This window comes from Melospiza melodia, chromosome Z (assembly GCF_035770615.1).
Source record: "Melospiza melodia melodia isolate bMelMel2 chromosome Z, bMelMel2.pri, whole genome shotgun sequence".
Lineage (NCBI taxonomy): Eukaryota > Metazoa > Chordata > Aves > Passeriformes > Passerellidae > Melospiza > Melospiza melodia.
Genome location: NC_086226.1, coordinates 3,964,287 through 3,990,856, shown reverse-complemented (window position 1 = coordinate 3,990,856; position 26,570 = coordinate 3,964,287). Strand labels below are relative to the sequence as shown.

General features: G+C 39.2%; 1 protein-coding gene across 1 annotated transcript in view; it reads right to left on the bottom strand.

The window, feature by feature from the left end:
• Nucleotides 1–553: 553 nt before the first annotated feature.
• RIT2 (Ras like without CAAX 2) overlaps nt 554–26,570 on the bottom strand; it is a 176,196-nt gene continuing 150,179 nt past the window's right edge. The window contains exon 5 of the mRNA XM_063180569.1: nt 554–2,473. Coding sequence (XP_063036639.1) covers nt 2,246–2,473 — 228 coding nt within the window. The 3' untranslated portion in view covers nt 554–2,245. The remainder of the gene's footprint in view (nt 2,474–26,570) is intronic.

Here is a 26,570-nt window from a genome sequence, read left to right as displayed (position 1 = left end):
ATCCATTTAAGACTTAATTGTAGACTGTATCTATGTTGTTTCCTGCAACTTTTCTTTGTCTTGCAAATTGACTTGAACCAAGGTACCCCTAAAAATACAGACCCACGTTCACGTTGATGTTATATGTCCCTTAGTGTGGGGAGTGTGAAATGACATAACCAACACTAAATGATTTTCAATTGACTCAAAACTCAGGCATCTGCCTGAAAAAGACAAGGACCATCCCTCAAGGTTTCTCAGGGTGGTAATTTCTATGCTCTCTTGCACAGGGAATGACGGCTTCGTTCCCCCCTATGCCGTGTGCAGGATTGGAACAGACACAGATGTTTCCCCTTGTTATTTATTGTCTCAGAGCTGCCATCTGTCCAGTGCAGCCTCTTGTTGTCCCTCCACTAATACTTAGCTCATAAACTCTTTGGACAAGTGCATCTTTTTGTCTCTAGGACACTTGACCTAAAATCTCTGTGGCAATACAGATAAAATAATAATAGTAATTACAATGGTGTAAATGCAGACTTCAGCTTTCAGAGACAGGACACAGAAAATTCACCGAGAATGGGTACATGTATTTGTATTCCTCCAAAATAATCTTTCTCCCATAGAAATATAGCCACATATATCTAAAAATGTACAACAAACCATTACTTTTGATGAAGGATTTTTGACAAGTCACAAAATATCTCCGGATTCCCTTGAAAGGAAGGGAGAGAGGAAAACAAAGCATTAGATTTTAATGAAGTAGTTATTCACAATACCATAACCCTTCCAAATTTTACAGAGGGAAAAAAAAACCTGCTCCCACACAGAGTATGCAAAATATAATTGGTTGAAACTCTGCAAAATAATCACAGAAGAAAAGTGAAAAAGTAAAATTTAATAAAGATACATATTTTTTGTTATACCAATTATCACTCCAGGACAGACACAAATGACACTGACTACTAGTATGGCTCCATGGAAATCACAATCTTTATTTTTGACAAAACTTATTCATATTCTATCTATAAAATTTATAAATAGCAACAACATTAAAGGAACTCCAGGGGGAAAAATGTTTAGGAGCATATACTCTACTTCATGCCAGCTTTAGAAAGGAATATTTTAAAAGACTCATCCAACTGCTTAATCAAGTGGTTCAGTTGGATGGTCAAGGACTGTGAGCAATGGTGATTTGAGCTGATGCAATTCTCTAGTAAGTCAAGGGCTGGATGCTACTTCACAGATGCTATTACATGCTGGGACAGAGCTGCACTGCTCCAGGGAGGGCTCTGGGACTCTTGTACAGACAGAGCACTTGTGAGCTCCTTGATGGGACAGGGGAGTGTGGCTGGTGGTGAAGCACTGGCACAGGATGCCCAGATTGGTGGTGGATGCCCCATCCCTGGAAACATCCAAGGTCAGGCTGAACAGGACTCAGAGAAACCTGATCAAGTGGAAAGTCTCCCCATCCATTGCAGGTGTTTGGCCCAGGTAGCCTTTAAAAGTTCCTTTCCAACACAAACTCTTGTATGACTCTAATGCACAGCATGTCTGCGGAACATGGCACCTCTGCCAGCCAGCCCTTGCAAGAGGAGACAGAGCAGAGCCCTGCAGCCTCTGCAGAGCTGGTGCACGACTTGTACCCTGCTTGTAAATCTGCCTGCTGTCTGGGCAGGGCACAGTGGGGATGGGGCAGCATGGGGTGAGGACTGGAGTGCCCAGGGTCCCTTTGGGCCTGGCTCACAGACACGGTCACACACAGACACGGGCGTGCAGGCCGAGACACGCTAACCCTAAACCTATGAACACAAAGCTGAAGGTCCCACCCCAAAAGTCCTTAAACAGTCAAAATGTCCATTGAAATCAATGTCATTCATTCTTGGGATGGTGAAATGACCTGTGCATGCAGAGGAGGAGGTAATAAGTGTATCCATAGTCCTAGAGCTGGTGGAAGCTGGTTCAGCCTTGGATGCTGGCGTAACTCATAGCATTTGAAGACCAGCCATGGAGCACACGTTAAAAAACACAGTATTTTCTCCACTCAGAGTTGCAGAAAAGGTATGAGAGGGTATGCTAAATGACACTACAGAACAGAAGAGTCACAGGGAAACCATTAATTAGGCCCTCAAGGAACAACTTCTGCATGAGAGCTGAAGGGAAGGAGCTCCAGGTCCTGGCCTGGAAGATGCTGTGTCAATGCTGCCTTTTTGAATTATTACAGGTTACTGTGGTCAGCTCCTGATGAGCGGCTCAGAAAGAATTGCCATCAGGTTGTACTTTCCTTTTTTTTCTTCAGGGATCCCTTCAGTTTCCGCCACAGACTATCCTTCCTCTTCATCTTCTTCTCTATCATGGACAGTGAGGATTCTTTCCTTCGAATCTCCCTCACTAGTCCATGAAAGACATCATCAATGTAGAAGCGGAGCGCAGCTGAAGTCTCAAAAAAGGAGCAGGAATATTCTCTGGCTAAGCTCATTCCTTCTTCAGTTGAGACCTGCAAAGAAAAGAAAATTCCATAAATATTGTCTAATGTCAATATATATAGCCTGACTTCTTAGATCCTGCAAATCACTGACCAGGAAAATAATCTGACAGCATCCAACAGAAGAGATTCAGGGGTGAAAGGATCAGGCTGAATTCATGAGGTGTTTGAACAGAGCAGACTGGCAATATTCATTTGCTCAGATATATTACGTCCCTAATTCTGATGCATCAATTTTTTCCATGTATTTCCTCTCTTTAGTACAGTAATCCTTGGTTTGACAGTGCTGGTACTTTTATTCTATAGGCTGGAATGGATGACTAGAAAGACTTACACAGAATTAAGGCCCTAGAAAATCCTTGTTGAGTATTAACCTAATCCTGGAAGCAACTTGACTCTTTAAGCTCACCAGCTTTCATACCCTAATATTTTTCAGTCACATTAATTTCTGAGCATGCCTTGGAGTGGTTTGGTCTTTGCAGGCCTGTAATCCTATCACTGAGCTCATACCTGAGCTGTATGAAGATCCAAAATCTATTTGTTTTTCAGCTCATCTTCCCTAAGTGGCTTTGTGTATTTACTGCTCTTGTAGAATGTGTGGGAGATGTGTCTGTATTTTGTGGAACTGACGAGCCTAGAGGAAAACAACACAGCTCTTTTCACTGAGTTCAATAAGCAGGGATCATTTTTTCTGAAATTTCCATATTGGCTATCCCTTGGCATTTGTCCTGCCAGCCTGCTAAATGGAAGGGTGCTCAGCATGCTGATTAATGTGCGCATCAAATAGAGCTTAAATTCTTATTGTAAGGGCTGCCACTGCCTGACAATTAAGGTACTTTTTATACTTTGAAAGTTCATCCAATAACATGCAGGAGGTCCATAGAAAAACAAAGAACAAACCCTGTGAGCTTCTAAATGTTAACCCAGCTTCCCACCCAACAGACTGTCCTTTCTTTTCAGTATTTGGACATAAATCTGAATAAATGAATTATATGAATTGCATGTATGGTGTATATTCAAATTCTAGGTCAGAAATCCCAGGCTTTGTTTTTATTTACATTTGCATTTCATGATTTATTCAAGTAACTTTCCAAAAATCCTTATGAAAAGTCATAGAAACATTTTGAGATGGCCTTGTGAAAGGCTACATAATAGGCTATGGGAAGTCTCAATTGCTACTGTCTACCACAAGACTTATCTGGGTGTTTTCTTTTAGTTGGGTTTGTTGTTTTGTTTTTTTTTCTGATTTCTAGCTTCATGCACCCAAAATGCCATTTATCCTTATAAGGGAAATAAAGCTTTGTGGCTCAAGATACAAGCACACTCTCTCATACCTGCCATGAAGAAAATGCCCTTTATGATTAAATTATGACTCCACCTCATTGCATTCATCCCACTTATTTATTGCATTTATTCCTCTGTAAGGCTGGAGATGGTAAGAAACAGGATTTGGGATGAAACAGAAAATTCGTTCATTCCAGCCTGGAGGTAAATCTGCACGAAGCATGCACCTGCATAACACACACCTCAGAATTTCTCACCACCCCCTTTGCATCAAGTCACAAACTTTGTAGCATTTGCAAGGATCTATGCTCCAGGTACAATCTTAATTTAATTAAGATTTTTGTGAGGGTAAGCAGGGAGGTTGTAGGCCAACCTGGATAATACTACCTGACAAAATAAAAGATGGTTACCACTTTCCAAGTGCTATAATTGTCAACCTTTTGCAAAAAGAGATGGGTAGCAATATGGTCCTTGTTTTTCTCTGGGCAGCTGTGTAAGCAAAATGCATGATTCAATATGTCTATTGGGCACCATTGAGAAATTGATTGTCTGGATAGAAGACTATTTTGGTTTATTTTGGACCTTATTATGAAGTTTTTTTTTCCTTGCTATGCCTTATTTGAGCTGAAGGAGGAATTTTTTTTTTATTTTGTTAAAGATGCTGCGGTTCTAAGCAAATGATTGCAGAGATGCATTTCAATGAAGATTTCATGCATTCATTACCTAAAAGGAAGTAAAAATCCACATGAAACAACATATCCTTATGTTAAATAATGGCAAGCTTGTAAATACAATTAGGGTGTCAGCACAATAATACTCCAATGTAAAAATTGCCCATTATTTTTCTATGTGAATTTCTAGTCTTTACCCCACTTTGCTCCTCCTTTGTTTCACTTTTTCTTTCTTTCTTTTTTTTCTTTTCTAGGACTAAAAATATGTTTTCTCCATCCTACAAGGAAGAATAACTGCAGGGAAGACATTCTATGCTCTGCAATGAAACAAGACTGCTAAGAGCTGTGAGAAATGGATAATACTCAGGAGAATTAAATCATGCAGAAAAACTTTCTCTACATATCTTTGTGGCTAGAGGTTAGCAACTTGGCCAAACTTAGCTAACTTTCTTCAAAAAGCAAGAAAAGTTTGGTTTTGGACTCCAGTTGCCTGCCAAATTACAGAGGGAACATTAAAGTTATTAATGGTGATAGTTCATTTCAAAGCATGGCATTTTTCTTAAGTCTTGCCCTCAGGAACTGATTAACTGCTTTGGCGAAATTTTAAGAGCTAATTCAGCAGGAGGAGGACACCTGGCACAAACAATTTCAGGATGATTAGCTGATGTTTTTCAGCTGCAAGGCTGAAAACATAATTTTTTAAAATATAACATTGTAATAATTATCATTACTGCGTTCAGCACCAATGAATACAACTATAGTAATTTAACTAATATGTTTGCTGAAGAATCTGTAAATATAAAGAGATGTCTAGAGAAAAAAATACACATTTTTCTCTTGGTTCATCATTCGGTCAAGAGGCTAGACACCAATGGAATGAGAAACAAGGGATAAAGCTTGATGAGGTGACTGAGGCCCACATAATTCCAAGGATTTAGCCTGTCCCCATCTTATTGCCAGAAGAGAAACTATATTGTAGAAATCCATTCCAGATCTGCAGAGCCCAGGGACTTGTTGACAAATTGCAGCTTTCATGGGTCTGTATCAGTGGAAGATATGATCTGTCAGCATGGCACGAACAGACAGGTCAGGGAGAGAGGTCATTCCATTGAATATATATCTGGGAAGCAGAGCTTTATATCTCATCCTTAGAGTAACCCCACTTGATTGAATCTGGCATTGTTTGCAAGAGTATAATTCTGGTCATATTGATTCCAACTTAGCTCATTTCTGTGCTGCTAAACCTCAAGAAGGGAATGAAGGTGGAAAATAGGTGTAGTGAACATAATGAAAAATGAAAATTTCAGAGCTGGCAGAAGCTTCCTGAGTATTGTTCAAACTTTTAAAAACTGTGATTGGGTGTGGTTTTGATCAGCATTTACAGAAGGGCTTGAAGCTTGCAGCTTCAAGTCAATGAGCAAGACCTCCCAAATCCATAAAAAGGGAATGAAGCCTCATGGATATGATGTGTTAGAGGCTGAAAGATTCTTCTTTTCTAAAGTGCAGGATTCTTAGTGCCCTTTTCTGACAGTGCATGTGAGTTGAGAAGGAAGATATACCAGTGACAACATATAACTGAATCTTGTCTAGACAAGATATACCCATTCCAACAGCACGTGAACAGCACACAGGACTGTAGGGAATTGGGAATCTCCTATCTCTGCATAGCTGAGGGCAGCTAGAACACAGCCCAGCTTCCTCCTGAGGGGAAGCACCGGCTGCAAACCTCATTATATACATTAGGATTCTGTTTGTGGCTTTTGCAAACCTCCCCTGGAAAATTACAAGTGCGATTAAATGCAATGCTGACAGGCTGAGAAAGCTGTGATGGATGAGCTGCCATCTTTATGACAGCCAGCTCCCCACTAAGGTCAGCTCCTGCACAAAACCACCTGGGCTGGGGGGTGGGTGGGGACGCACTGGCAATCATCGGCCCCCATGGGCACACAAAAATACCTGAATACTTGTATCTGAGATGGAAAATGCACAGAAATTAAACAGATCAATAGTCTTCCTCTGCCCTTGGACTGTCATGTGCTGGAAAATCTCCATCAGAATCAGATTATTTTGTGTTCAGCTTTGTTGCCTCCTTTGGTCATGGCAGCACGAGAAGGATCCCAAAGTGGATTTCGCTGATGGAGATTTTGCTATCAGAGTCAGCAGCTTGACTCTGGGTGAGTAAATGGGGGATTTCAGGCAGGGAAGCAATGCATTTCCACTTGTGCATTTCATCCCTGCATCCATGAAGCAGCACTGTCTACTTCAGATGGCTTTTGTAGTTTTCCCCTCATAACTGGGACCTCTGGATTACCGTGGAGAAATCTGGGAGCTGCAGGTGGAGTGCTAAGCATTGCAAGGATTCACCTAAATTTTTGTTACAGACTTCTACCCTGGTTGTCATCATATAACTCAGTTATATAATTCTGGATAATTTTATATCCAAAAACCTTTTTCTGTGAATATTTTTTTTTTCACTGAAGGCACATGGTCACAATCAGAGACGAAGGGTACACGTGTTGCTCAACAGAATGCTCATCTAAATCCCGCTGAGGGAAATAGGAGGAATTTCTGTTGGTTTTGATCAAGATTTGCATTTTTGACAGTCAATAATTTATGAGAGTTGTAAGGAAAAATTATAAGGATGGCAGAGGCATATTGAGCAACCTGGCTTGCACCAGTAAACAGTAAATAATAAAAGGAATAGGAAAAGTCATGAACTGGAGAAGAAAACATTCTGACTAATGTCCCAGAAAGATTGACATCCTTCCCCTTCATGTCTGGTGAATTTTTTTCCTGTTTCTCAATAAGTCCCATCTTAGAAAAGAAGAACCAGGTGCAAAGCTCTTTATTAGCACCTGGATATCAGTTTAGAGATAGGCAGGCAACCAGAAAGAGTCCACACACATGTTTGGGTCCCTCCCCATCACATCCCATTCCATTGGCATATCAGAACAAATACAATAAGCTTTTGGTACAGGTGTAAACCCATAACATATTAGAGGAAAGAGCTGCGGAGATCAAAAATGTTCTCATTTTTCCTCAGTGTCTAATAAGTAACTTTGACAAAAGAAAAAGAGAATATCAATCTTATGGGTCTTGAAAAAGAGTGCCATCCTGGACAACAAAATGGGAAAGAATGGGTGTTGACTGAGCAGTGATTTTTTTTAATCCTAGCACAGACCACCAATTTTATGCCTTGAACAGAATACAGAAAAATGGTGTTTTCTCATTAAGCAATGTAATCACAAAGCCATTTAGGTTGAAAAAAAACTCTAACATCAAATTCACGTGTTAATACAATAGTGTGAAACCCACCACTAAGCCACGATCTGAAGGGCCACATCCACCCTGCCTTCTGAACATCTACAGGAGCAGTGAGTCCACCACTGTCCTGGGAAGCCTGTTCCAATGCCTGAAAACCCTTTCAATGAAGATATTTTTACTAACATCCAATCCAAGCCTTCTCTGGTCAACTTGAAGCCTTTTCCTCCCATACTGCTGCTTGTTGCCTGGACAGGGAAAAGCTCTTTATTTCTATGGATAGGAATGTGTCCAGCAAAGGCTGAGCTGGCTGCCTCTATATTGCCACCTGCCTTTCTTACCAAAGGCATTCACAGTAAATATTTTAATTGTGTCTTGAGAAATGTGGTGCAAGCCACTAACCAAAGAGCAGGTCCATTATACCGACGTCAGTTTTGACAGTTATTATTTTTCTCCTTTGGACAAGTATCAAGAGCCATGGTGGCAGAGACTTCCTACAGGCTGGAATAGGGATCTTTCCAAGTTTGAAATGCTATTGTTCAGGTCAAAGCTCAAACACTTGGCTATTACAGCAGTGTCTGGGGTTTAAAACATGAGCAGAAACATAAAAAAACCCAAGAAAAATCAATCTTTCTGTCTTCTTAAGACAAGCAGCACTGTTGTTATTTGTTCGCATAATGCATGTCATGAAATATCTTTTTAAAAGAAAATGAAAGAATTATTCCAAGGCATTTTACCCTTCTTCAGATCTTTGCACTTATAAACTGCCTATCATACTCTCACCACTGAGCAATGACGTTTCTGAAAGAAGGGGAAAAACCAAGATCAATTCAAAATCAATTTAGTCTGAAAAAAATGTTGAAGACTAGAGTTTGTGTGGAACCAGCGTGACCTTCTGTGGCCAGACATTCAATATGACTATGTTTCAGGTCTAAATATGTGCATAGAAAATTCAAAAGTTAAATCAAAATAATCCTTGTCATTAAAATATCTCATTTCTATCTCCCTCAATGTCAAACGTTTTGCTTTCTTGCAGAATTTTAACTTTTAAATTGAATTACTGCTTAGAGGTATAACGCTGAAACTTTTTCTTCTGAAAATATAGACATTTTAACTTTCATGCATCTTCCCCTTCCCAAATGCAAGCACTGCAGTTAACCATTTGATTTGGCCATGAATCCCCTGCAGTTCACAACTAGTTACTGCTGTCACAAACCAGCATTTTTCATTAAACCAAGCAAGTGCACCTTACTTTTCCCCCTCAGTCCCTGGGTAAGCAATTCTCTTTTCAGGAGCCTGCACAGTTATTGCATAACACGGTAGAGAAACTTTAAAGGAGAATTTCATATCAAAGCTTTCATGAGAAAACTCTCTCTGACTTCATGGAGGCAATTCTGCAAGCTCAGCTTTGCCAGCATTCTAGACAGAGTTAATTATTATCATGAAGAATTATTGATTATCATGAAGGTGTTGCAAGTAGTTCTGTTCTTCCTTCTCCCTCCCTAGAGTGATGTGTCATGCAAGAGTTTTCCTTTTGGCCTTGTCACTCTACAATGCTTTCTTTCTGGCTTCACACTAGGACATGTTTGGTGACCAGAATGGGGTCTTTGAATGGCCATGGGTGGAAGCAAGATTAGCAAACTGGGCCAAGGAGAAGATGAAGTTTTTTGTATACTTGTGCCCTGAAGAGGGAGGCACAAGTTATTATTATTATTATTATTATGGAAATAGCATATGGCCCAGCAATGCACATCTCATCCTCAGCTGCTCCAGCCTCTGAAGAAATTCACATTAAAAAGGCTCAGATAGTCCTTCCCTTCCTGTAACTTGGGCTCTGCTTTAGGGAGGAAGGAATGGACAGGAAGTAAAATGCAGCTTTAGCAATGCAGAAAATAATAGAATTGTCAAGCTCTTCCGTAATGATCTTTGTGCATTATTTTTAGTGGATGAAGGGTGGAAAGTGTGGGTTGATAAAATTAATTGGTCATTTTTCTAAAGGAAAGCCATTTAATAGTCTTGACAAAAAATAAATTTTTAGACAAAACCAGAGAGATCATCTGTTCTAGATGATGTACTTCTCACCTGGTTAGTCACAAATGTGGGACAAGAAACACCACTTGAAGTCTATTCTGAGCACGAAAAAAACATGTTTCTATTTGATCCAAGGGAACAGCAAATTGTTAAGGGGTTTTGAAAGAAATCTGATGAAGCATCACTGAACAATTGTTCTTATGCAATTTACTATTGACCTCTGTTAGATTAGACTGATACTTTCTCTGTTTTGTAATTTCTACACTCTTGCAAGAAAACTCTAAGCTAACACTCCCTATTTTATTTATCTCTTGAGCATTTTCATACATAAAAAATTCTAGATTCCATTTACACTTGAATAATTTCTGCTAATTTTTAGCATCTTTTGTGATGAAGATTACTAGTATCTGTCTAGTCTTTCTCTTATTTTTGGAATTTTATTAGTTTCCCACCATTTGGATCCAGGATATTGTTGTGACATAGGAGCTACTTCTCCAGGTAATTTCATTCCTGCTTTGGGCAAAATTTTGAAATAAGGATAAACATACTCAATGCAGTTGCTTAGCAAATCTAGCAAAGCACAAGTTTTCATCTATTGTTTCCAACTTATGACAATGTTGTTTCATTATTTCACAGATACAATGCTAAATAACTGAATCAACATCTCATTTCATGCAAGAACCACTGCAGAATCAGGGTGCTGTCTGCAGGTTAGACTTTGACGATATTCTTGTCTACTACAGACTGTTCCCTTTTGACTTTATCTTGTCAAAATCATGATTGATGAGTGGTTAAAGCATCTTTACATCAGGAAGTGTTTCTAAAGAGATGGCCTCAGGATCTGACTGAATTGGATACTCAAAGCCATGTGATCCTGCAGAAGTCAGCAATAGCTCTGGGTCTAATTTGAAGAGAATGTGGAAGTGTTAAATCCTCAGCATCTGTCTTGAAGATGAATAAGTTCAGGTCAATTGCTCAAAGCATTTTTCAGAGATCTGACAATTTTCTAAATTGTCCATCATCTTTAAAGGTTTTTTGATTGCAACGCTCAGCTGAAGACATAGATGGCCATAAGATGGTTGCAAAAAGAAGATTTCTGCATCAGTTTCACATGGACATCTGCTGGTTTTAGGAAGGAAAAATATCTAGGATTACAGTGCTATTTTCACAAGAAAGGAATTTTTTTCAATTTTTTTAAGCAACAAGAAATCAATTATCATCTGCTACCAGCAGACGGTTGTTTAAAAAAAGTACATATAAAAGGAGGTGCAAATGTACATGTTGGACTTCTTTTCAGACAAATAGAAAATTAGTGGCATTAAACTCTTATTTTAACAGTGGTTTCTATTGCTTTGTGAGCACAAGTTGACTATCAGTCCAGTAGAGACAGCCTCCATATCTTTTATCTATGTGTAAACACATGTAAGTTATTTTCATGTATGTGCAAGGCAATAAATTTCCACTCCAGTTCTTCATCAGGACTCAAGCACTAAGCACACTGGGGACTGAGTAAATAAACCTAATTCCTGGTAACCTTGGCAAATCTCTCAGGTATTATATAACTTTGTCTCTAACAGCAATACTTTGTCCTGAAAGCCCTCAATTGACATGAAAAGATGAAACAATAAAGAAGGAGTCAGTAAGGAGGGAAGATCAGGGGTCTGCTTTCAGTGTTCTATTTTCCTCAGTCTGCTGAAGACTGAGAAATGTGATTCAAGACATTTTAAGGGAACCAGAAAGGAATCTGGACACCTAAATGCAAATCAAGGAAGAGGCAGAAAAAGGTGTATGTTTATTTGTGCATGTTTATATATAAGGCTGCAAACAAGAACTTTAAATTAAGGAAAAAAAAACAACAAAAACACCCCACAACCAAAGTATTAGCGATTTACAGAAGTAGAATATTCTTTTCAACCAAAGTAACCAAAGCTTGTGTTTAGCTAAATGTCTCATTTTTAGACACATGGACAAACTACTGGAATTAAGTTCTGAACATTTTGTCTGAGCTGGATGTGAGTTTTCAAAACTGGAATAAAAGGGTCACAAAAAATATACAGTAAAGAGTTTTGTTTGTCTTAACAGCACACACTGCTTCCCATCACTTTTGAATGCTGGTATACAGTTTTCACATCTAAACAAACTCTCAGATCCGGACTGCAGGCAGACAGGGAACACCATCTTAAGTTTCTGGCATTGAAAAGAAAATTGCAAGAAACTCTCCTTCCTCCTTTCACTTCCACACAGTTGTGGTCTGCTGGGATTCAGGGATTCTGTGCGGGCTGCTGAAGTTTTTGACAGGAGGGAGGCAAAGGAAGAATTTATAATAGATTTATAAATATTTGGACTGAAATAGATTTTTTTTTTAAGAAATCATTTACTGAAGCAAACATGTGCTAAAATATATGAGGTATCAAAGTGTCTTATGCATGGCCTACAGAATAATGCTTCCCTCTTCCATGCTTTACTTGAGTTGCTTTTTAAAGAAAAAAGGTTAATCAGTCTAATGAGATGAAGATTTACTTGAGTTTCTTTTAAAAGAAAAAGTTACTGGATGCAGTGAGATGGGGTTGAGCTGTCAGAAAATGGGAGTGGTGAATCATTGTGTTTGTTTGTCCTGGAATGTGTAATTAATTTTGAGTAATACATTTAGTAATTTTGAGTAATACATTTAGTAATTTTGGGGTTTATTAGGAAGGTCTGTCAAACAATCTCATTACAGGAAATATTGCAGAGTATCTTTATTAAACTAATGGCATTGATCTTCCACATGTCAATACTAATTCAGGGAAAATTTTACACTTTTGCAGAATATGAATTGATTGAAAAAATTATGGGAGCTTTATTGAGGCTTTCTTTTTCCTATCCTTTCCTGTGTGATGAAAAGAGAGCTTCATGGAAGAGTGTTTTTTTGTGGTCAGGGGAACATTTGAAGAGAGAGACCCATGATACAGGAATGTCAAACCAGGAGTGACAGCTGAATAAGGAGCATTAAGCTCCATCATGTGATGAGACCTGCCATGTGGACAATGCATAACAAAAACTTGAGTCTGGGGAACTGCACATAAAGGGGATAAAAATGAGAAATGAATGTGCAGAGAGAGAAAAATTAAAAATCTTAAATGGTGGGTAGGAAGAGCTGTAAGGACACATTTAGCTAATTAGACATAACAAGCTCTCTTATTGCTAACTTTGCTTAAATTACCTCGCTTTTGCAGCAGGTTAAGATCATGGAGTTGGATGGTGTCCATGGTAACTTGTTCATGTATCTGTGGTTAACCTGTCCTGTTGGCAAGCTCCTTGTTCAGGGGAAACTTTCTTTGGATAACCCTTCCATGGTTCCTGTCCCTGAGTTTTGACACGTAATAAAAGAACTCTAAAGTAACCAAAGTGGCAGCTGGCAGCTGGCAGAATCTTAACTTTGTGCAATATAGCACCAAAATTTCTTGCTTACATCCCCAAGAGGTGTTGGATTCTTTACTAACAGGAACTTGAGCAATGGTGATGCTTGAGGGTTAATGAGTAGAGCTTTTTCCTCTATTTTTTTCTTTTTTTCTGAAGCCAAACTAAGGATTCTTCTCCTTACTTATTGCCTCAAAGAAAGGATATAAAGCAAAGAGAGAATCAGAAGAGTGAAGGTGGAAGGATGGTGGCAGGGAGGAAGACAGATTACATCTTTATTATGCTAGCTTGAGGGTAGAATAAGAAAATAGAGTCTTAACAAACAAAATGGAAGAAATTCCTTGCTAGAAGTATCTGTTTAACCTCTTCTATCTGTGATGTATCCTTCCAATTATGCAGATACTCTTGATATATAAAAACTACTATGCTAATACACCCTGTGAGCCCAAATCATGATTATAACCGATAAACTCATATTCTTACCCAGAGCAATAGACTTTTCAGCCCACCACTGATAAAGCTGTAGCTCAGTTTACCCAGCAGCACTTGTGAATATGCATCTGCACACACAAACACAAACAGACCACAAATGCTGCTGGGATCAGGTTGAACCTTTCCATTAAACCTGGCAGAAAAGGTTGGCCTTACAGCAAAACCTCATTTTGTGCATTCTGACAAAACACCATTCTAAAGAGTCCCTTCAGCACTGGGAGGCATTCAGGATTAGCTCCACTGCAGATTAGAAATGGTTTCTGACATTTATTTATTTCCCATGTTTCATGCAACTGATTCCTTTCAAGCTTTCAGTCTGGAAAGGCTCTGGAAATGGCTGTGAAAAGGTGAAAAACACCTTTCAGAATGTGGAGAAAAACATTTCAGAAAGTGTATATGCTGCAAGCCAGGATGCCCTTTTCTAAAGGTTTTTTGGAATTTTTTGTAAAGGAAAACATGGTGGGCTGAAACCAGCCAAGTGAATGACTTCTTCTGCATCCCTCCATAAACAAAAAAGTGAAAATGAGAAAAAAATTATTGAAAATGAAAGACAGGAAACAGATAACACAGAAGATATGATAAATAATACTATGAAAATAATACATTAGGTTGCGTATTCAAATAATACACTAAACATGAGTATTAAGAGTGGGGGGAAGAAAGATATAGTTTCTCTCTTATAGTGGCTCTTACATAAATTTGGAACCTGTGCAGGTTTACTTGAATGCCTGAATGAGCAATACCACAGCTCAGGCTATGGAGTGGAAATCAAAGAATCATCATAGAATGGTCTGGGTTGGAAGGGACTGAAAAAAAATCATCTTGTTCCAATCCCCTGGGCAAGAAGGGCAGGAAACCTTCCACTAGACCAAGTGTCTCCAAGACTCTCACACTTTTTGATGCAGCCCAGGACACATTTGGGAATTTCTGGGCTGCCAGTGCATGTGGCTGGGTCATATTGAGCTTCTCACCAACCATCACCCACAAGTCCTTCTCCCCAGGGCTGCTCTCAAACCATTCTCTGCTTTGCCTGTATTTCTGTGTTGGATTACCCCTGGCACTCGGCTCTGTTGAACTCCATGAGGTTCACGTGGTCCCACCTCTGCAGCCTGTCCAGATCCCTCTGGGTGACATCCCTTCTCTGCAGCGTGTGACCGCACTGCTCAGCTCGGTGCCATCAGCAAACTTGTGACAGCGACAAAGACAGATAACAACACATTTGTTGTTTTGTTTTCGTTTTTGTTTTTAACAAGCTTGCTTACTTCTCCCTAATGACTCCTTTTCTCTAATTTTCTTAAATGCATAAATAAGAGTAGATTTGGGGGAACAAAATAGCTGGTGCTAAAAGCAACAGCTGGTGAAAAACACTAAGCGCTTCAAGCCTTAACAGTTACTGACTGTCACCAGCAATTCAGGACATGCTATCACCCCACTATTTTTTTACCTGAAGAAATAGGATGAATGTTATTAAATGGATTGGAAAATGACAGCGGCCTGGTAAATTTTTGTTTTATGTGGTGAAAGGGATATTGATTGGAGGATAGGAAAAATATCTTTGAGAAAAAGATGTGGAAAAGTAAGTGTAGACCCTGCTTCAGAAGGAACAGGCAGTTGCTATGGTTGGCACATATTTTTCAAGATGTAGTTAAATATTTTCTGCTGAAAGATGTATAGAAATCAGAGAATGACAGAATAGTTTCATATGGAAGAGAACTCTGTTCAACTCTCTAGGTCACCTGATGCAAACTCTTGCTCATGGTGGGTCCACCTGGGACAGATCACTCATGTAATATTCAACCACGTTTTGAGCTTCCTTTTTTAAAGAAGGAAATCTCACAGACAATTTGGAGGTTTGTTTCACTTGCTGACCACTCCCGTGAAAAAAAAAAAGCCCCAAAAAAACCCCAAAAATCAAATCTTTTAATTAATCATATTTTTTTGTTCTGAAAATAATTTTTTTCTTTTCTTGTCATTTCACTGCCCATCTCCATTGGTTTTGTCTTCATTCTAAAATGAATGATATTCCCTTCAATCTGCAAGCTCAGATGTCTTGGACTCTTCTGTTTTTCTTTTAAGCTCTACCCCAAGACCATCTTGGGGATTTCTGCTGAACTCACTTCACTATGTCAAGTTATTTCTGGTACTGTAAACCCCTAAGCAGGCACAGTACTTCAGATACACTTCTTTGGCTACAATAACACTGTGTGAGAGTGATTTGAAAGCCTTTTTAGATTGAAGGGAAATATAATTCATTTATTTCATCTGCACAGTCAGTTGTGTGGTCGTGAAGACCATCGCAGAACACAGGTTCTCAGACAAGATTTTCCTTTTTTAAATCCATGTTTTAGATATTCCCAGGCACTTTCTTATCCATATCCGCCTGGACGTGGTGTTTTGGAAGGGTTTGTTCATAAACACAGCATTCATTTATCTGGAGGCAAAAGATACTGAAAACCAGAATAATTTCTTTAGCTCTAGCAGGTAAACTGAGTCTAGACTCTCCAGCTGAGATCCTTCACTTCAACCTCACTGAAGCTTCTTTCCAGGATGCTCAAAAAATGTACATGAAAATATAACTGATGAGTCAAGATGAGCATAACAAGGGATACCTCTGTCCAATGTAAGTAAATACAAGAAAAAGTTTGTACAAATTAAAGATTTTGGACCACAATCTGACTTTTTGTGCCTGCTGGATTTCTGCTTTATCCCTTTATGGATTTTTTTGGTTTGTTTTGTTTTTTGTTTTGTTCTGTTTTGCTTTGCTTTGTTTTTCTAACTATATATCGCACTTTAAAAACTTGATTAGGTACTTCAAGCCTTTTTTCTTAATAGATTTTTTAATCAAAAAGAGTGCAAATCCAAAGTAGATTGCTTATTGTCAAGGAAGGCATGAGAAAGAAGGCCTCATAACATGGACACAGAAAATAGAGTAGAAGTACTCAACTCTCCTTCCATATGGACATGAACAAATAAAGCATAATTACTGAAGCAAATGGAAAACAAATGCTGTTTCACCTTAATTCAGACCATAAAGAAGCAGTCTGGTAACAAGCAGTGACCCATCTCTGAGGAGATGCTCTGCCTGTCCATAATAAATAAAAAAAGGTAGGAGCAGGGGCACAGTGAAAGAAAGGAAGAGCTTTGAGCTCTTTGAGATGGTGTAAGATGATTCAAGAGAAAATTTGTTTTATATCCAGAATGACTGCACCTTTTCATCATATTCAGCTCTGGACACTGCGCTTTACCCATGTTAAAAGGGCTGGTTTGCCCTTGTTTTCCTATGTACATCTGACATTTATGTGGTTGTTTATCGCTGATGGTTGTTTTTGTCTGATGTCTCTAGTGAAATATTAATGATTTTGGTCTATATCCACTTTGCAATACCATTTTTATTCTGGAACATACACTAAACTTTGGGCTCCATTATGTGATGGTGGGACACACTGCCTACAGCAGAAAATCTTTATCTATGGGATGAGTAAATAGCTTAAATGAAAATTACACTACAGCTCATGCACAACAAGATTTAACAGTTTTCAATTTCTTTGGTCTTCTAGGGATTAGGTGTCTGATGTTGCCTCACATCGTTTTCAGTTGCTGGTGTTCTCTGCATTTGTAAGCCATGCAGTGCTGTGAAATCAATGAGGTTACCCATAGAAAATACAAATGTTTAACTCTGCCCATCAGTTGTACGAGTTTTCTTGTATTGGATAAGGATCTTTTGAGCTGTCTTAAGTACAGACTAAAAAAGAATTTCTGAGCTGGTTCAGAATTTCTGACCTGATCAGCAAGTCAAATACACTGATAACAGGAGAGTGAGAGGTGAATATCAGTGACATTCAAGGAGAGGAGAGGAGAGGAGAGGAGAGGAGAGGAGAGGAGAGGAGAGGAGAGGAGAGGAGAGGAGAGGAGAGGAGAGGAGAGGAGAGGAGAGGAGAGGAGAGGAGAGGAGAGGAGAGGAGAGGAGAGGAGAGGAGAGGAGAGGAGAGGAGAGGAGAGGAGAGGAGAGGAGAGGAGAGGAGAGGAGAGGAGAGGAGAGGAGAGGAGAGGAGAGGAGAGGAGAGGAGAGGAGAGGAGAGGAGAGGAGAGGAGAGGAGAGGAGAGAGCCAGTAAGCTGCCACTAGATATTGTTCCATCACTGTCCTTTGTTTTAAATGGTTCTTCCTTACAATTCTTTATGTTCCTTCACTTCTTATCAGCATATGCGTGTACTTTTATCACACTTCTACTTTCATTTACCTACTAAAGAAATTAAACTCTCTGTATTTTCTCTGATAGGACCTGCCTGATACACGTTCTGCATCTGTTCCAATTTGAATTTGCCATCATCATCATCAATAAACAACTACACTTAATCTTAACTGAGTTTTCACTTGTATATTTTATAATACCTTCAGTGCTTCCATGGCCCTGATAAACAAATCACTCCAAATGCCTCTTCTGAAGCAGCATTTATTTTATGCAGGATTTCATGATGTTTGTAGTTTATAATCACCCAGCATGTGGCTGATATATCCAAGATTTCTCTCCTGCCTCCAAACTGATGTGTTATAATAAACAGCCTTGCTATTAGTCCTTAAGGACATGGCCTTGCACTTTTTACAATTGCATTTAATTCCACTTCTATCACTCCTCTGGGTCACACAGCTTTTCCTCTTCAATAATCCTGTCTCTTCCAGATAGAAAATGTTCCCACTTTGTGTTATCAGCAAATTGTGTCAGAACCTCCTGCATTTTTATGCCTAGGTCATTAATGAAAAAGTTAAAGATCAGCAAATTGAAGGGTAATGCCTAATATCCTTAGGGCTAGATCCAGTTCCAACTAGTGGGGTCAGAACCAAATCCTCTCCTTCTGAAGCATTACTTAAATTTAAGAGTGTGTGTGGTTTTTATATGAGTGCAATCCAGCTGTCATAATTTTTTTTGCCAGTAAATCACCCATTTCTGTTGGCCCATCTCAATTACCCATCTGTTACGGTTGTGCAGAACACAGTGGAGAAAAAGCTGATTTATGAAATGCTGGATGACTCTCCCTATTTTTATTAATGTGTGATTATAACTTCCCAGCTACATTGAGTGAAAATAGTCCAATGGCATTGCTTTCCATGCGAAAATACCGAGCTGACAGAGACTAAATGCTCCTTGGCAAGGAGCCCCGAAGCTGTGTTGCTCCAGACACCTCACTCTGAGAATAGCCCTCCATTTGGCTCCCAGCACTATGGGGGGCCTGGTTCAAGACCCAGGCTGGTCGGCAGCGCAGCTTTAATTCCTATAATCCAACGCCTTCAGGCTTCTCTGAGAATTAACTGCACAGGCTTGCCATTTTTTGGAGATGGGGATGGAGCAGATGGGGAGACGGAGAGGCCAAACTGTTGAAAGTCAGTGATAAGGCAAGGGTGGGGGGGGGGGGAAAGAAAAAAAAAAGGATTTAGAAAAAAAATAAAAGCCATGAAAGACAACCCTGTGGTTTGTGTGCTCTGCATTGCCACCTGCCAACCCCAGGCCTTCTGATCTCCTCTCAGTGAACCGTAGAGGCAGCAGTTGGAAAGATCAGATATACGCTCAGGGCAATCTGTCAGAAACAACTCTGTCACATTCCCTGGCACTAAAACCCACGGAAATAAAATATATGTGTTTAAAGCTGTGACTACCCCATATATGTGAGAAGCACTCTTTTAACATAGAAAGAAAATCCTTGAACACCGCTCCTATCCTGCCATTTTTTAATTTTTTAAAAATATTATTAAAATATTAGCATTTTCTTTATCTCCCTTAAGCATCTCTACCATGTTTGTTTGCCTCTGGCAACACAGTTGCAATGTTCTAATGACACGACACTGAATTCCATTATACAATACATGAAGTAAAATGTAAAAAAATAAATCCAACAATTATGGCTAAGTTATTTAAAAAAATGATTTTTCCACTTTTTGACACATTATCAGCCATATTTGGGGCAGTATTTGGCTGTACTTCTTTTTTGCGAAGACATAGGACAGATAAAGAATGTGTACGTTTGTTTTCTGAAAATAAGTGCTGCGTTCTTTTTTTTTTCTTTTTAAGGTATATTTAAGAATGTACAGGCTGTTCTTGAAGTGACAAAAAGTTGTGAGCAAATTCCTAGTGTGTTTTTTTTGTTCTAGAACACTTCCATACACCACACAGAATATGTAGTATGGCACACCTCCTTTCAAGTTCAGAGCACTCTGTAGTTTTATATCAACCTGTTGCATGAGATAGTTTTATAATGCCTGTCAAATCTAATTATGAGTAACCAAAGCATATTTGGATAACGAGCATTAGATAGAAGGAAGTAAAATAATTATTGATCTATACAGCAGTCCTTAAAAAAAAATTAGCTGTATTAAATTGAGCATTCCAGCTGCAGTGGTGACCACCAGAGTGAAGCAGAGTACAATGTCACACTTGTTTACCTGCAGAGTTAATGGAATCCCCATCTTTATATTTATCCCTTGGGTTGGATATCCTATCTACCCTTCCATGTACCAAGTGGGGCATTGGAGTATTTCCTTTTCCTTCAAACCTTGCTTTGCCTGAGTCACCCAAGGGAATAAACTTGGCACTTCATCTGGGCTGAAAACAAAGCCACCTTGAGCTGGCAGAATTTGCCAAAGCTGGGTGGTTTTTGTTGGAGGGAATACAGGAATTATAATGAGGTCAGGGCTGGAATGTGCAAGGCTCTACATCAGGATGTTTCCACAGCATTTCTACAAGCTATGCTGGGGTAAGCTTGGGATGGTTCAGTGAGTTCCAGTGCTTCTGTGATGCCTAAATAGAATCACATCTTTTGAAAGTTGAATTTAAAAGTCATCACCCAAGAAGTGTAACCTCCTTGGCAGTCCTTGCTACACAGTGTTGTTCCATGGTGCCCAGAGATCCATAAATCTACTGATGGACCACACTATCTTATATAGTCTCAGTAACACAATTCCTTTTATTTTGCACTAGAAAGTAGTATATTGCTAAAATAATTGTCAAGCCTAGCCATTCTTCAGAATACCATGGCTTCTGAATAATGTACCTTCCCTGAAATTCACACAAGGTGAGTTCAGCTCTGTGAGAATATAACTGCAATTCCTTCTCATTACTGAAGCAAAATTTAACAGGCATTTTCAGAGTATTATATTGTTGTTAAAATTTTTTCCCAATGTCTTGGTCAGTACTATCAAAACTTACTATTTTGAGTATCTCAAATTTTTTATACTGGTGAACCTCTGACTGGTATTAATTTTCAAAGGTCAGGTTCAACTGCCTATTCTGGATAGAAGGTGGTTTCTAAGTATTCCCTGAAAAAAGAATCTCAGAATCTATTGTGCATGGATTTTTTCCCCTCATTTACTCATCAGTGACTTAACTTTACTCCCACTACAATTGTGTTATTGACCTGTAGTACTTAAAACTGAGGCCAACAAGAGGAGTTTTTGAAAATCAAACCACATATCACACATACACCATCATCAGAATCACTTTAAAATCAATGACAGCCATCAGTCACGGACAGAAAACCTAACTAGCTAAAGGTCAAAAAAGACAGTTGAATTTATTTGGCTGTGTGGTGTCATGCATACTGTTGAAAAAAAGTAATACAATGAAATTATTAAGTAGCAATTTTAAGTCTTTTATTAGAAAAGGTTTAACCTTTACCATATTTTCTCTCTCTTTTATGTGGTCTTTGTGATGCATTAAGCTAAATTATTTAAAAAAACTTTTAGTTGTTACAGGCTGGTTGTCCTCCCCACCCCTTTTTAGATATTTGGCGGCATGCAGCACTAGAAAAAAAAAAGAGAAGTAGAGTGTTTTAGAGGTAATGTAGATCATATCTGGCTCTGCTTAGTTGTCCTTACATATAAACATGTCACACTCCATTTCCCATTGCCAGTAATTGTGGTTATCAGACAAAACAGTCATCAAAAGGTGTTTTATGAACCATTGTGCTTATAGAAAGTAAGCAGCTGCTTTCTTGCTGAAAAAAAAAAAAAATCAGAATTGTCCATTTTATATAACCTGTCAGAGTAAGTTTCTTAACAGTCTGTAGATCTGCTTTCTAAGACGTGCAGAAATCACCCTCAAAGCAAAAGCCTCTCTCCCACAAAGAAAAATGTGGTAAATTTTGACCTCTATGACTGTGCTTACAGCAATAACAATAATGATCCCAGTAAGTAGCCCTTTCCACTGAGACACTTTTCTCTTTTGGACTCATTAAGCCTCAGATTGAACCTATGGTTCAATTTATTTATTTACTATGGGTTCCTCTAGTCAAGTATTAAATAGGGGTGCCAACAAATTTATAATCCTCTTCAGTGTTTTTCTCATTAACAGAGTCTCAAATGCACGTTGTATATGGACATCATAATATATCACATTTTCAGGCTTTAAAGCACAATTAACTAATTAGACCTCCTTCAGAGTAACAAAAAAGCTCTACACTTCAGTTTCTACAGTTTGATCTCAGCACTTTAAAAAGAAGGAAGAATATTTGAAGTTTCTGGGGTGTCACGCTGCAGTGGTCAAGCACAGCAGAAAAGGCTGAGCCTCTTCTCAAGTTCGAATGGGCTTCAGCTGCAATTTAATTCAGCTTCCAGGCATTGCTGCTTGCTTCAATGCTGGATGTAGCAAAGACTTTGCCCACATCTCCATTTCCCCTGGGGGATTTAAACTCAGAAAGCAAGCTACCCCCCAAGCTTCTGCTTAATAAGGCAAACAGACTGAGCTCTTTTAAGTGTCTCATGGTAATGTGTGTCCTGCAGGCCTCGTCCCTGGGATGATGATATATATTTTAAGAAATGGAAAAAGAACTTTTTCTTTTTTTTTTTTGACCCATTCTAGTTCAATACAGTGTGATGTAGAAACAGTTCTAGAAGTCAAAAAAATACTTCTTCCAGTACTACTTTCCAGAGTAGTACTGGAAAACTGAAGTAAGGACAACTCAATTCCAAAGCACAGGTAGATCTCTTACTGCTGTGGTGTCTGGAGACTTATCAGTGTTAGGATTTCATACTCCATAACAAGACACAGCCTTGAGATTGGACAATTTGGTCTTCAGAGGTGAAGAGAAAAGAAAAATGAGCAAGAACAAGACACAAAGAGAAAAACCTGTCCACTTAATTCACAGAAAAAGGTCTATATGAAGGCAGAAAATTTAAAAAATATTCTCCTGACTCCTTGTGGAGCGCTGCACCAGCTTCCATATTGCTTGTAATTAATTTGTGACTGTGTTCTATAAACAGTGTTGCCTGAGATTAAGATCTCTTTATCTGAGTTGCTGTGCTGGCATATGGCCCTTTGGGCCCTTTTTTCTAGTGCACGTGTCTGATTTTTCTCTCTGAGCTGCTGCCTTTGGTCTTGGCCATATTCCCTGCATTTCTCTGGAGCACGAGTGAGGAAATCACAGAAGGAGCAGTGGTGATCGACTATCCTCTTTCACCAAGGCCAGTATCTTCTCTGCAGTAGTAGCCAGCTGACACCAGAAGAGGACAATAAATACACTGGCTGCATTACAGCACAATTTGTAAGCTGAGGTTTTTCTTCATTTTTCTATATAATGTGCTATATACACATTGCTCCTGATGTGTATACCGGAGATTTTCTTCCTTTAGTCTCCTGCCCAAATCCTTCCCAACCACTGAGGTGTGGGAAAACAGCTTTCGGGTAAAAAATGAATTCATTTTTTCCCAGCAGTAATAACTGTTCTGTAAAATATCTGCCAACTCCAGCTGCTTGGTGAGCTGGTGCAGGGCACTTCATGAAATTGCTTGTAGTGGGCAGTATTCCCATTATCAAAATCTTTCAAATGACAAGAATGGCAACATTTTATTGCTAATGTGTGGCCACAAAAGTTACATCCCGTGACTACTTCAGGCAGCCCCTGAGAGAGGGAACAAACTATGTTGGCCATTTTTTTGTCCCATCCAGGCTGTCAGCTAGCGATTTTTGTTTGAGAAATTACTTATCCCATCTAAATCTATCTCAATAAATAAAATTGACCAGAGACTATTCTCTAACCCTAGATTTATGTAGATAAACTTCCCCTGTACCCCAAAGATATCCCAATTATTTTCTACAATACCTCTCTCAGGTAGCTTGCTGCCTTGCACTCCTTCAAATATCTCATGGACGTTCTTTTGAGAATTGTTTTCCTGTGCATGATTGTTTCTGTGTGCCATGGAAAGCCTTGGATTTTTGTGGAATGTGTTTGGGTGGATTTACTGTAATTTGTTGCTTTATTGCTGCTCAGGGCTGTTTTGGGGGAAAGGGGAAGGAGGAGAGCTGCAGGCACTGGGATGACTCATGGTGATGTGCAGACTCACTAATCAATCCAGGCAAGATCCCTGAGAAGTTCTCGAGTGTCTTCCACTCAGGAGACCTTGTACTAGTATGATTGCTTTAATTTATTATTATTGCTATTGCTGTTGTTATTATTATTGCTCATTTATTTAGTTAAAAGCAGAGGCAGCCCCTTTTGTGGAATTAACTGTGGACACTACTATAGACTTTATTTCTGCCAGGGAAAACAAAGTCTATATCAGTGCCTGGTATCTGCAATTATGAAGCACATCCTTACTTTAAGTCTCTGGCACTTTTCCTCACTCTTGGTATGCATAATCAGCTGTTTCCCCTGCCTTCTTAAAGTATTTTTGTCTTATCCCTACGTTTACTATAAAAACAGGTGCTGAAAGCTTAGGAATGTGCATTTTACAGCTATACTAGATTTGATAGTTGCTGCACCAGATCCATTTAACATATGAGACTGAACAACCAATATCCAATAAAACTCATAGAATTATTATTTGTTGCACTTTTACTATGGCAAAATGTTTCACAATGTGCAATATACCCTGATTCATATCCTGTCATTTATCAAGAGACATCTTCTTCTAAGACCCTGTTAACCAGAAAATAAACTCTTTTTTTTCCAGTTTATGAGGAGTGAAGCATGATAAATAATAATGGGAGAAATAACTGTCAAGCAATTTACAAATGATATGTTGTGAAAATATGGCACCTTGATGATTTCTCCTAGGAAGACATATGCTGCAGCAATACCATGATGCAGAAGTTCCCTTGCTTATTGGGAGTAAAATGATATGGGTGGACAAATACCAGCTTAAAGCTCAAGTTCAAGCTCACAGAAACACCGAGTCATTTGGGTTGGGAAGGAATAACAGTAGGATCATTCTGATCCCACCTCCCTTCTCAAGCAGAGTCATCCCAAAGCACAGGATTGTGTCCAGAGGGGTCTGGAATATCCCCAGCGAGGGATTCTCCATCCCCTCTCTGCACAAACTGTCCCAGTGCTCGGTCACTGCCCAGGACAGAAGTTCTCCCTCATGTCCAGGGGGAATTTCCTGGGCTCAGGCCCTGCCCGTGGCTCTGGAGCCATTGCTGGGCCCCAGAGCAGAGCCTGGGCCCTGCTCTGCCCCTCCCTGCACACAGGGACACCCAGGGATGGGGTTCCCTCTCAGCTGGGGCTCCTCTCCAGCTCCCTCAGCCTTTCCCCAGCAGGGAGATGCTCCAGGCCCTTCCTCACCTCTGTAGCCCTCTGGGCCCACTGCAGGAGCTCCGTCTCTCTCTTGTCCTCACGAGACAGGCCTGGACACAGCACTGCATGAGTCTAATGCCAAAAACAATCTTAAAATCATAGCGTTTAATATACCTGCTTGTGTTAGGTAGCCAAGAAAAGTTATGCAGAGATGAGTTAGGAGGTGGCTGTGTAAAATTTTTGAAGGCTTCAATAGGCAGAAGCTACACCAGATCCTGCTGAGTGCCATGAAACCGCCTCTCCTCTCAGTGCATTCACACTTACAAGTCCCTTAGAGTTTGCACGGTGCTTGGGAAGGGCTTTTCCTCTACATCAGAAAAAAAAAAAAGGAAAACAAAACAAACCAACCAAACAAACAAACACACAAACCCAAAACCAAACCAAACCAAACCAAACCAAACCAAACCAAACCAAACCAAACCAAACAAAAAAACCCAAACCAAACCAAACCAAACCAAACCAAACCAAACCAAACCAAACCAAACCAAACCAAACCAAACCAAACCAAACCAAACCAAACCAACAAAAAAAAAAAAAAACCCACCAAAACAAGGAACTCAAAACCAACAACAACAACAACAACAAACGAAAAACAAAATAAAGAAAAAAAAAGGTTTACTTCACAGATTACAGGGATTTGAATGTGTCCACCCCTATTTTTGTCTAAAAGAAATACAGGAAACCCAAGTGAGAACCTTATTCTGGATGTCTAATCAAATTATGCATGACTTTTTAGTGCCTAAATAATAAAAAAACTCTTTCACTTATTCATGTTCATATTCAAATTAGTAAAATATTTAAACAAATGAAACATGAAGCACATCAATAAAAATGTACATTTAGAATCTGATTTGGAGTGTCTGGAAAACATTCAGGTATTGGTAGTCTTAAACAGGCAATTTGACTATAGCCTAATATGAAATTCACTCTAAGAACTTTTACAACCTCTTTATTGCAAATATGCAATATTATATAATTTTTCAAATGTGCGTACATGCACACCCACACTTTTAGGAGTAGGGAGGAAGGGAGAGAAAATTAAGCTGAAAAGCAAGGCAATGGAAAAGTAACTAAACAGAAAGCAATTTGGGTCTTGCTGAAGTGTTGGAAGTTGTGATTTGTATCTGCTAATTGCTTCCACAGTATCCAAACAGAGTGCAAGAATTAGCTTCCTCTACCTTGTTTAGTGGTAATTTTCAAATCATACTGAAGATAACTTGAGTTCCCCAAAGCACAAGATGATCCTGACAATTTACTCCTACAAAAAAAGCTCTATGACCTGAAAGCACAAAAACAACATTAGAATCTTATTACAGGCTTGGGACCACTTTGGGTTGTAATGCTATTATACGGATTCTTTTCTCTGCAGGATAACAGAGAACTAAAACAATATTATCTATTGTCTTCAAGA